This window comes from Prionailurus bengalensis, chromosome B1, assembly GCF_016509475.1.
Source record: "Prionailurus bengalensis isolate Pbe53 chromosome B1, Fcat_Pben_1.1_paternal_pri, whole genome shotgun sequence".
Classification (NCBI taxonomy): domain Eukaryota; kingdom Metazoa; phylum Chordata; class Mammalia; order Carnivora; family Felidae; genus Prionailurus; species Prionailurus bengalensis.
The window spans coordinates 111,419,461-111,431,998 of record NC_057344.1 but is presented as its reverse complement, the minus strand read 5'-3'; the positions used below and the strand labels follow the sequence as shown (position 1 = coordinate 111,431,998).

At 36.1% G+C, this 12,538-nt stretch overlaps 1 protein-coding gene across 1 annotated transcript in view; it reads right to left on the bottom strand.

Moving 5' to 3' along the window:
• Positions 1-12,538, bottom strand: part of ZGRF1 (zinc finger GRF-type containing 1) — a 93,172-nt gene that overhangs the window by 77,808 nt on the left and 2,826 nt on the right. Inside the window, 2 exon segments of the mRNA XM_043570225.1 lie at positions 6,962-7,042; positions 8,691-8,780. Of these exon segments, the coding sequence (XP_043426160.1) occupies positions 6,962-7,042; positions 8,691-8,711 (102 nt within the window). The 5' untranslated portion in view covers positions 8,712-8,780.

Sequence of the window (12,538 nt, the reverse complement as noted above, 5' to 3'; positions counted from 1 at the left end):
CCAGGTCTCTAGAGACAATTACTTAAATGTTCCTAGGACAGAAAAAATTCAGTAAATTCAAAGCAATGGAACTCAAAATCTTAATTTTTCCTCCTAAACTTGCTTTTTTTCTTTTTGAGATATCCTATTTCAGTACCATAAAAACAATACAAAAACCTGAAAGTCATTGTGAATTCTCACCTTTCACATCCAAGACCTTAAGATTCTATAATATTTTCATAATTTCTCCCTAATCATCCTTTCTCTCCACTGTCATTGCTAATGCCTGGTTGGCCAGACCCCCATCACTTTTTGTCTACATTATTCTTTAGACTACACTCTTCCTAACTTCATCCTACACAGCTCAGAAGTTATGATGCACATTACTGCCAAAGTGATCTTTCTAAAATAGAAACATGATTATGTCACTCTTCGACTCCTAATTCTTCACTGGCTCCTGAAGCAGAGAAGACAAAGTCCTTCATTATATGACTCCTGACTGCCTCTTTAGCTATATTCTACAATTGTCCAATATGAGTCCTTCATTCCAGGCATATTTAATTGCTTATAGTTCCCCAAATGTTTAATACACTTCCATACCTCCACGTTGTTACAGTTATACCATCTTTAACTTCCGTCCCTCCAAGCTATCAATTCTGTTTACAAAACAAAACAAATCCTCAAAAATTATGCTTCATCTGGAAAGACTTCTCTGAACCAGAGTCAGACTTTGATGTCTCTCCTTTGTGATCTTATAGAACCCTAAGCATATCTCTTTACATATTATAATCTTATGTTCTCAGGTAAAAGCTCCTTGAAGGCAAAAACTATAATAACAGTTACCATTTATTGCATTCTTACAGTGTGCCAGGTACTTTGATAAGAGATTTATACATTTTTCTTATTTTTCTTATTTAATCCTCAAGACAACTTAAAGAAACTATAGCCCTTGAGAGACTAAATAACTTGCCAAGATTACACATCTAGTAAGTGAAGAACCAGGATTCAAACTAAGGTTGTTTGATATTAACTGGTCTTCTACATTGCCTCCATATGTCTTATTTAACTTCTCCCACTGCCTACCAGCAACATATGTTTATTGAATGATGACTCAATTAATGGAAGTTGAGTAACTGTCACAGTAAGAATTTGGATAGGTAGGGAAAAGGTAATACTAGTAAGAGAAATGCTGCAAGCAGTGGTTTGGATTTGAGAACAAGGCTGTAATTTAGGATCTACTAACTTTCTTGCATCACAGAAAATCCCTAGGACTAACTTGAATTTATCTTGTCTTCCTGTAACTTACCAATGAGAGGCATAAAATAGACATTCAATAAATATATGCTATACGTGCAGATAAAGTTGGATAACACCACTAGTGTGACCTAATATTATGATTTTGTACCAGAAGACATGAAGGATATGCAGAATCTAATCAGATGCCTTTTTTAAAAATGTTTATTTATTTTTGAGAGAGAAAGAGAGAGAGAGAGCAAGGAAGGGGCAGAAAGAGAGGGAGACAGAACGCAAAGCAGGCTCCAGACCCCGAGCTGTTGGTACAGAGCCCGATGCAGAGCTCAAGCTCACAAACTGCGAGATCATGACCTGAGCCGAAGTCAGATGCTTAACCAAATAAGCCACCCAGGGGCCCCAGATGTCCTTTTAATATAAGACAAAATCTATAAGACTTTGCAGACTTGGCCCAACCAAATAGGAAAACTATTAAATATGTGTATATATATAGAGAGAGAAAGAATAGCTCAAACAGTGAATGGATTAATTAGTTTAAGACAAATTATTTAAAAATATGAATGAGGGCAGGCATAGACATTCATTTATTCAGATTAAAAGAATTAGGTAATTGCAAACTGGTGCAACCATTCTGGAAAACAATGTGGCGGTTCCTCAAAAAATTAAAAATAGAACTATTCTACAATCCAGCAATTGCACTATTAGGTATTTATCCAAAGGATACAGGAGTGCTGATTCGAAGGGGCACATGCACCCCAATGTTTACTGCAGCAATATAAACAATAGTCAAAGTATGGAAAGAGCCCAAATGTCCATCAACTGACAAGTGGATAAAGAAGATGTGGTATACATATACGATGGAATATTACTCGGCAATCAAAAAGAATGAAATCTTGCCCTTTGCAACAACGTGGATGGAACTAGAATGCATTATGCTAAGTGAAATAAGTCAGTCAGAGAAAGACAAATATATGATTTCACTCATATGTAGAATTTAACAAACAAAACAGATGAACATAGGGGAAGGGAAGCAAAAATAAGATAAAAGCAGAGAGGGAGACAAACCATAAGAGACTCTAAATACAGAGAACAAACTGAGGGTTGCTGGTAAGGTGTTAGGAGCAAGGATGGGCTAAATGGGCGATGGGAATTATGAAGGGCACTGGTCAGGAGGACCACTGGGTGTTATATGTAAGTGATGAATCACTAAATTCTATTCTTGAAATTATTACATTATATGTTAACTAACTTTGACTTAAATTTTAAAAAATAGGGATGCCTGGGTGGCTCAGTCAGTTGAATGTCTGACTTTAGCTCAGGTCATGATCTCAAGGTTCATGAGTTCGAGCCCCTCATCGGGCTCTGTACTGATGGCTCAGAGCCTGGAGCCTGCTTTGGATTCTGTGTCTCCCTGTCTCTCTGCCCCTCCCCCACTCACGCTCTGTCTCTCTTTCTCTCTCTTTCAAAAATAAACATTGAAAAAAATTTTTAATAGTAAGTAAAAATTAAAAAATAATAAAAGAATTAGATAATGCCATGACTTAAACCTAAGATATCAACTATGAGACCAACACTCTCTAAAGGGCATGGACTTAGACATCCTGTAGTTAAGCCCACTAAACACAAGGCTCAACATATCCCTTTATGATGCTGGTAAGGGTACAGTGATTATCTATAACCCTAGGTCTCAAGTCCCAGCCTAGAATCTAATTAGTAACTTGTGTTCACTGATATACCTTCAATTTACGGGCAGTAACATTTTTATCTAAAGTTTATTTATTTGTTTGTTTATTTTTAAGTAATCTCTACACCCAATGGACTCAAACTCACAATTCACAACCCTGAGACCAAGAGTCACCTGCTCTATGGAATGAGCCAGCCAGGTGCCCCTAAAAAAAAATTTTTTTTTAAACTATGGAAAAGGACTTTTGAACTCCTGAAACATTTAGAACTGGATAGTGATAAGGCAGTAAATCACCCCCAAAATATCAATGCTTTTGAGTTAAGATCATGAATAGGTTTTAGTAATTATGCAACCCATGATTTTGAAGTATCTGTGCTATTTTAACATTCAAAAATTATTTTTTACTTTAAAAAGTACTTGTAATGTTTCAATTTACAAAGACAGATTATACATTTATGATCCCAAATGTGTAACTGAAAAATTCATTTTGGATATGTGGCCTTTATTTTTTTGTAACTCTTAGAGAGAGAGGAAGGAAAGGGGAGAGAGAGAGAAAGAAAGAAAGAAAATCAGAGTCACCTGGCTGGGTCAATGCAAGCAGGAGAGAATGCAAGCAGGGGAGAAGAACAGAGGGAGAGAGAAAGAGAATCTTAAGCAGGCTCCATGCTCAGCACAGAACCCAACATGGGATTTGATCCTACAACCCTGGGATCATGACCTGATCTGAAATCAACAGTTAGATACTCAACTGAGCCCCCCAGGTGCCCCAGATATGTGACTTTTTAAGTGAAAGAGGTGGGTAACTAAATTTTACTAAGTTTATAAACAGGATTAGAATACTTACAAAGCCTTAAGAATAACTATGTTTATGTTTAATTTACTAGATATAATAGAAGGATTTTGGCAATTGGGAGGTTTTTATTTGTTAGGACAACTAAAATGCTAAAGAAAGAAAATCAGAGGCACCTGGCTGGCTCAATTGGTATGGCATGCAACTCTTTTTTTCTTTTTTTTTTTTTTTTTACTTGAGAGATGGAAAGAGCGTGAGTGGGGGAGAGGCACAGAGGCAGGGAGAGGGAGAATCCCAAGCAGGCTCTGCACTGAATGTGGAGCCCAAGGGAGGGCTTGATCCCACAATCCTGGGATCATGACCTGAGCTGAAATCAAGAGTCAGACACTCAACCGACTGAGCCACCTATGTGCCCCAGCATGCAACTCTTGATCTTGGGATCATGAGTTTGAGCCCCACATTGGATGTAGATATTACTTTGGGGGGGAGGGGGGAAGAAAGAAAAAAAAGAAACGGACACCTGGCTTGTTCAGTAGGAGGAGTATTTCACTTTTGATCTAAGGGTTGTGGGTTTGAGCCCCATGTTGGGTATAGATTACTTAAAAACAAAATCTTAAAAAAAAAAAAAAAAAAAGAAAAAGAAAAAAGAAAAAAAATTTAAAAATTTAAAATATTTAAAATTTTGTCTGTTACTAGACTGATGATTAAAAGTATCCAGTTTGTTCAACTTAAATTGACTGAACGTTAAACCCACTGAACGTTAAAGTTAATAGGAAGTATGGGGCGCCTGGGTGGCGCAGTCGGTTAAGCGTCCGACTTCAGCCAGGTCACGATCTCGCGGTCCGTGAGTTCGAGCCCCGCGTCAGGCTCTGGGCTGATGGCTCAGAGCCTGGAGCCTGTTTCCGATTCTGTGTCTCCCTCTCTCTCTGCCCCTCCCCCGTTTATGCTCTGTCTCTCTCTGTCCCAAAAATAAATAAACGTTTAAAAAAAAAAAAAAAAAAAAGTTAATAGGAAGTGTAAGTTGAACTTGAAGGCTTAAGGCAAAACGATTTTTTTCTTTTAATTTTGTTTTAACTAATTGCTAATTTAAAAATAATAACAAGTAGCCTTTCTACATTGAAAAGCTTCTCTGGTAATTTCACTAATGATAGATATGTAGAATAAGGACAGAATATGGAGATCTTTAACTGCTAACTGAGAAGTATGACTTCTAACTTCATGTATTGTCAACTCAAATGTGTTGGAGGGTTTTTTTTGTTTTTGTTTTTAATTTGTAATATTAACAGAGACAGCAGAATGGTTAGGATATGGGCTCTGGAGCCAAAAAGCCTAGGGTCACATATGACTTCTCCATTTTCTAACTGTGAGATCTGTGGACAAGTTACTTCACCTTTCTGTGCTTCAGTTTCATCCTCAGTAAAATAAAGATAAAAAGAGTACCTAATAGTGGAGTTATGTAGACTAAGTAAGTTGACACATTTAAAGCATGCCTGGCACCTAGTAAGCAGTTGACAATATAAGTTTTTCTAAAAATCCATCCGGGGGGGCACCTGGGTAGCTCAGTTGGCTGAGCATCCTACTTTGGCTTGGGTCATAATCTCGTGGTTTGTGGGTTTGAGCCCCACATCAGGCTCTGTGCTGACAGCTCAGAGCCTAGAGCCTGCTTCAGATTCTGTGTCTCCCTCTCTCTGGCCCTCCCCTGCTTGCACTCTGTCTCTCACAAAAATAAATAAACATTAAAAAAAAATGTTTTTTTAATCCATCTGGGAAGGGGAATGAAGGGACAAAATGGATGAAGATGTCAAAAGACACAAAATTCTAATTATAAAAATAAATAATGTACAGCATAGTGACCATAATTAATACCACCATACTGCATATTTAAAAGTTGCTAAAAGTAAATCTTAAAAGTACTCATCACAAAAAATAAAAGAAAAAAAATTTTGTTAACTATATATGGTGACAGATGGTACCCTACACTTACTGTGATCATTTTGCAATGTATATGAATATCAAATCACTACACTGTACACCTGAAACTAACATAATGTTAAATGTCAATTATACTTCAATAAAAAAATAAACAGAGCAGATTGCTCTCCCTAATTGGGTGGGCCTCATCTGATCAGAGGAAGGACCGAAGAGAATAAAAAGCTTGAGTAAGAAAAAACTCCTCCTGCCTGATTGTCTCTCAGCTGAGTTATGAGTGCTCTCCTGCCTTTTGACTCAAACTGAAATACTGGCTCTTCCTGAGTCTCAAGCATTCCAACATTTATACTGAAACTACACTATTGGCTTTCTTGGGTCTCCCATCTTACCAACTACGGATCTTGGGACTTGTCAGCTTCCACAATCACATCATCCAATTCCTTAGAATAAATCTCTTTTCTCCCTCTCTCTCTCTACATGTGTGTGTACACACACACACACACACACACACACACACACACACACGGATAAAAGAGAAAGAAAGATGTATATACCTTTATGTATTTCTTTATAAGTACATGTAAGACTGAGTCCTAAGGAAAAATTTAAACTTTGAGAAGAGAATGAGCCCACAGAAAATACTTAGATGTCAGTAAGCAACATCAGGAAAGTGTGGTGTCACAAAAGTCAAATGAAGAGGTATCAGGAAGAAGAATGGAGGAGCCAACAGTGTTGCATAAGGTCATGAGAACTGGTTAAAGAATATTACAATTTGGCAGATGGAGATCCTTGGGGGTGAGAAAAGTAACCCATAGAAGGATTACCATATCTAGTAAAGTAAAAGATCACCCTAGCAAATAATTCTCTCAAGACTGATAGGTACATATCACGATCAAAGTAACTGATTGAAAGAAAACATGAAAATAAAGAGTACTCTGTACATAATTTTAGAAATCAGCAACTTTTCTACAATGGTGTGTCAACTCTGTACATACCATTTCCCTCTATTACCATGTTAGAAATATATTTTAATATATTTTTTTATCATTAAACTCATGCCTGCAAAGAAAAAAAAAATGCCAAAATTCCTAAATCATTTTATAGAAAACCTAATTCAACTTTTGAAAATCAAAACAAATTCAATAATATTTACTGAACTTCTATAATGCACAAATTAATCACTATAATCATCTGATCACTTCTGTTTTCATATTGTTTCAGTTTATGGACAAATTTAACATTCTATCATCTATAGAGTCTTTTTTAATACTCAATCAAAAGGCAAGAATCTAGCTCTTGAATTTTGTAGTCAACTGCTTTGTACTTACTTTGTTTCCCAAGTGAGCGATCTTCAGAGTTCCATCTTGCCACACTTTTGACTTCTTCATTTTTTGATGAGTATACAGTACCTTATTTCCAAAAGTACAAAAGAAATGGTTTCTTTTTACATGTATTAAATGTTATATATCTTTATTTACTTCCTACCCACAAAAAATATTTAGACATCTTTTATCGAAACAAAAGATATAATAATAACAACAAAACATCAGGGTGTCTGGTTGATTCAGTTGGCACAGTACATAACTGTGAGTTCAAGGCCCACACTGGGCCCTGAGCTTACATGAAAAAACAATAATAATAATAAATAACAACAAACATCAATTTAAAAAAAAGAAACTTGGTAGTAGAAGTCAAGGCAGGAAAGAAACAAGATAAAATCTAAAGAGGAAACTGAAAAGTTAACTGGACCACAACAATTTTGAGGGGCACCAGGGTGGCTTAGTCACTTAAGCATCTGACCCTTGATTTCAGCTCAGGTGATGATGCCAGGGTTGTGGGACTGAGCCCCACATTGGGCTCTGTGCTGAGCGTGGAACCTGCTTAGGATTCTCCCCACCTCTACCCCTCTCTCCTGCTTGCACGCACACTTACACACTCTCTCTCTCTTGCTCAAAAAAATAATAACAATGGTAATTTTGAGCTTCTCAGTCATCTGTGGGAAGGAAAATATTTGTTGAGTTATACAGAAGTCATGATCTGTGCTCAAAATGTAGTCCAGAGACTCCTATAAGTCCCCAAGACCTTTTCAGGGGTCTATGAGGTCATAGGTCTATGAGGTCATATTTTCGTGATGTTATTTGCCTTTTCTCTCATTTCTTCAGGCATGCAGAATGGAGTTTCCCAGGGTTATGTATATGCAATGTTGTAAGATTCAATTTCAGACTAATGCAGAGGCAGATCTGAGAATCTAGCGGACTTTTATTAAGTCAATTGCTAGGAGGATTTGCAAAAAAAAGTAAAGCAATGCCACTTTTTTCTATGTGTTTTTCTTCTGTTGTTGTTTTGGAAAATATAGCTATTTCCATTAAAAAAAAAAGTAATTTATGTCCAATGTAATGGGTTATTTTTAATGAATTAATAAATATTTTTTAAATTTGTTACAATTTATCATATGAAAGACATCAATAGACATAAGCCCCAGAATCAAAAATTCTCTTGGGTCCCCAATAATTGTTTAGAGCATAAAAGGATCCTAAGACCAAACAGTTTTAAGAATCACTAATCTAGATAGAAGAGGCATGCCAATTCTTCAAAAGAAATTATTTCCTGGTCCTAACAAAGAGCTTACAAAGAGTTTGTTCCAAAGGACTTTGTATAACAAACCTGAATAGTAGGCAAGAGATAGGGTTGCCAGGTAAAACATCAGGCAATATTTGAAATATACATATTTATACCAAAAAAATTATTCACTGTTTATCTGATACTTAAATTTAACTAAGTGTCTTGCTTTTAGGTTCTGAGGTTGTTTGTTAAATCTATCAACCCTAGCAAGACATTTGTGAAATGTGAAAGGAAGTAAGAAAAAGGAAATAGTGGGGCACCTGGCTGGCTCAATGCATGGAGCGTGCAATTCTTGATCTCAAGGTTGTAAGTTAGTGCCCCACAGTGGGTGTAGAGATTACTTGAAAATAAAATATTAAAAAATAATAATAATAATAAAATAAAGAGGATTTTGAAAAAAGAAAAAAGGAAATAGTGAAAACTGGTAAGACTCACAATAAATTCCTGGCTTTCCATTATTTCTTCCGAAGTTATAAACGAGTCAGCTCCAGAAAATAACTGTGGTTGTTCAATTATTTCTATCACCTAAAATGAAAACAAAGAACATTCAACCTTGACGAAAAGAATAAATATCAAAAACAATTGTTTCCCACAAACTCGACAGAAGAGAGAAATCTGAGAGTTCTAAGTCTCTTAGAATCACCAAGGGAAACATAGGTATAATCAAATTATCTGATACTAAGTACACAATAAAAGAGTGACCCTACCCTGTGGAAAAAGAATTTGCCAAGAAAAACTAAAAGAGAAAACTAAGTAAAATATGTAAGATAATGTATATTATAAAATACATAAAATAACATGTTATTAATATATATTATATAACAATAATATATATATTATATAAAATAATTAGCATGGAAAGCTTTTTCTAGGTGCCATAACATGTATCTGAAAATGATCCTACAACATATGGGATCCTTGTGGAAAGAGCTTCAATTTTCCATTTTCTAAATTGCTATAGGCACCACAAGATGGCCCCCTTGCGTTTTGAATTTTTCCTTTTACATCTTAAAGTCAACATATCCTAGCATCCAAGAATATACAAATTTCCTCTGCAAGGAATAATCTTTGCAATATCACTGCAATGATATTGGAATGAGTACTGTAGTTATCCTATGCTACTGGATAAAATTGTTACTGTGGGCAAATTTAGAAATCTAAAATTACTGATGGGGAATTGAAGAAGTAAACAGAGATGCCAATGAAAAAAAAATTTCTAAAGCACTGGTTCCAAAGGTATGAACCCTGGACTAACAAGGCAACATCACCTGGGAACTAGTTAGAAATTCAAGGTCTTGGGTCCCACCCCTGACCTGTTCAATCAGAGAGTCTAAGGTCAGGCCCAGTACTTCGTTTTAACATGCCCTGCAAGTGATAGTGATATATGCTCAATTTTGAGAACACACGGCTAAACCACCCAGGATGATTCAATAAAAGTATAATTTGCGATTCTAGATTCAAATCCCCTTTCATACATATAAAATATACCACATACGTATCATTTATAAATTACATATATTATTTCCCTTAGTACTTGCCAGACAATGTGCTAAACTAGGTACTAAAATGAACAAAATACTATTCTTAATCAAGGAAATTTCAGTGTAGCAGGGTGAAAAACAGTACTTACAATAAACCATGACAGAAATAAGCACAGGAGGGGCACTTAACTGGGTCTAGGGCATCAAATAAGGCTTCCCGAAGAACATAATGTCTAAGCTGCAAGTTGAAATAACCATAACCAAAAGAAGATGCCAGGAATGTATTTCCAAAATGAAATCAATATATACAAGGACGTGTGAAAAGACACAGCAAGGCATGATCAAGGAACTCAGTACAATTAAGGAGTCAAGATAGGGAATAGTGAGAGAGAAGACTGAAAAAAACCGAGAAATAATAGGAGTCGGAGGGCCTTCTATGCTATGCCGAGTTGTTTGAACTTTGCATAAAGGCAGTGGGAAGGGTAGGGTTTTAAGAATAAGATTACATAATCTGACTTGGGTTTTACAAAGATTGCTCTGGCTGCTGAATGGAGATAGGAGGGATAAGGGATTAGGCAAATGAGGTATGAATACTTGCCCCAGGACACAGTTCACAGGACAGGACACAGGCCTATTGGAGGCACTGCCTTTCAGAGATAAAAACTCCCATATCCTACATCCCTCCCCTCAAACCCACAGGAATTGCTAAATCCCTAATGAATGCCAAGAAGATAACAGATGTCCAGAGAAACACATCTTTCACTACTGTTTTAGAGCAACTTGCTCCCAGCCACTGAATGTGTTGGACATTCTACATAGGTATGAGACTACATGGTGTAGGCACAGTGCTTGGCATGTGGCAGTTATTGATATGAGATTGCTTTAATAACAGCTATCATTTATTCAGTGCAATTATGTGCTAGACATCTAACATGCTTTAAATGCTCACAACCTTACTGTATAGATTTCAATTTTCACATTATTTTACAAAAAAAGGAAACGAAAGTATATATCAGTAAATAATTTGCCCAAGATCACAAAATAAATGGCAGATTCAAAATTCAAAACTAAGTAGTTTAGGGGCCCCTGCCTGGCTCAGCCCCTAGAGCATGCACCTCTTGATCTCCAGTTGAGTTCAAGCCCATGGTGGGCATAAAGTTTACTTAAAAAAATGTGAAATTTTAAAAACTAAGTAGTCTAAACTCTGGCACTCATACTCACAAATATGACATATAACTATTTATTGAGTGCCTACTATATCAGGCAGGAAGTAGACTAGATAATTTATATCATATAAAAATTATATATACTATTTGCCAGTCTCAGAACCTGAAGGCATGATCTAAAGCACTGGTTTAGATATTATCACCACAACATACAGATTAGGAAACCGGTATTTACTAATATAGGATTACTTATATTCTATTTACGAATTGCAAGATAAATCCCCATTGTTTTCCTAAATCTGAGATACTACTTGCGGGATTTACAATTTAAAAGGAATTGTAAAGATCCATGCTCTCAGAAGTGTAAATTAGATAATAATAAAAAAAAAAAAGACTAGTTTTAAAAAAAAAGGCTAACTGTATTCAAAAATATTTAAAGAGGCCTGGAGTGCCTGGGTGGCTCATTCGGTTAAGCACCTGACTCTTGATTTTGATTCAGGTCATGGTTCGTGAGTTCGGGTCCTACATCAGGTTCCTACTGACAGTGAGGAGGCTACTTGGGATTCTCTCTCACCCTCTCTCTCTGCTCCTCCCTCTCACACAGGTGCACACACTTGCTCTCCATCCCAAAATATATAATTTTTTTTTTTAAAGAAGAGCTAGTAACTATTCTTCTCAAACTGTTCCAAAAAAATAGAATTGGAAGGAAAGCTCCCAGACTGATTCTATAAGGCCAGCATTACTTTGATTCCAAAACCAGACAAAGACCTCACTAAAAAGAAAAATTACAGGCCAATATCAATGATGAACACGGATGCAAAAATTCTCAACAAGACATCAGCAAATCAAATCCAACAGTATATTAAAAGAATTATTCCCCATGGTCAAGTGGGATTTATTCCTGGGCTGCAAGGGTGATTCAGTCTTCACAAATCGATCGTGATACACATTAATAAAAGGATAAGAACTATATGATCTTGTCAAAAGATGTAGGAAAAGCATTTGACAAAATACAGCATCCATTCTTAATAAAAACCCTCAACAAAGTAGGTATAGAGGGAACATACCTCAACATCATAAAAGCCATATATGAAAGACACACAGCTAGTATCATCCTCAATGGGGAAAAACTGAGAGCTTTTCCTTATAGTCAGGAAGGAATAAGACAGATTTCCAGTCTCACCATTACTATTTAAATAGTACTAGAAGTCAGCCTCAGCAATCACACAACAAAAAGAAAAAAACAGGCATCCAAATCAGCACGGAAGAAGCCAAACTTTACTATTTGCAGATGACATGATACTCTATGTAGAAAACCAGAAAGACACCACCAAAAAAATTACCAGAATACATGAATTCAGCAAAGTCTCAGGATATGAAATCAACATGCAGAAATCTGTTGCATTTCTATACACCAATACAAAGCAGCAGAAAAAGAAATCAAGCAATCTATCCCATTTGTAATTGCACCAAAACAATTAGATACCTAGGAATAAACCTAGGTAAATAAAGAGGTAAAAGACCTATACTCTTGAAGACTATAGAACACTTATGAAAGAAATTGAGGAGGACACAAAGAAATGGAAAAGCTTTCCATGCTCATGGACTGGAAGAAAAAACATTGTTAAAATGTCTA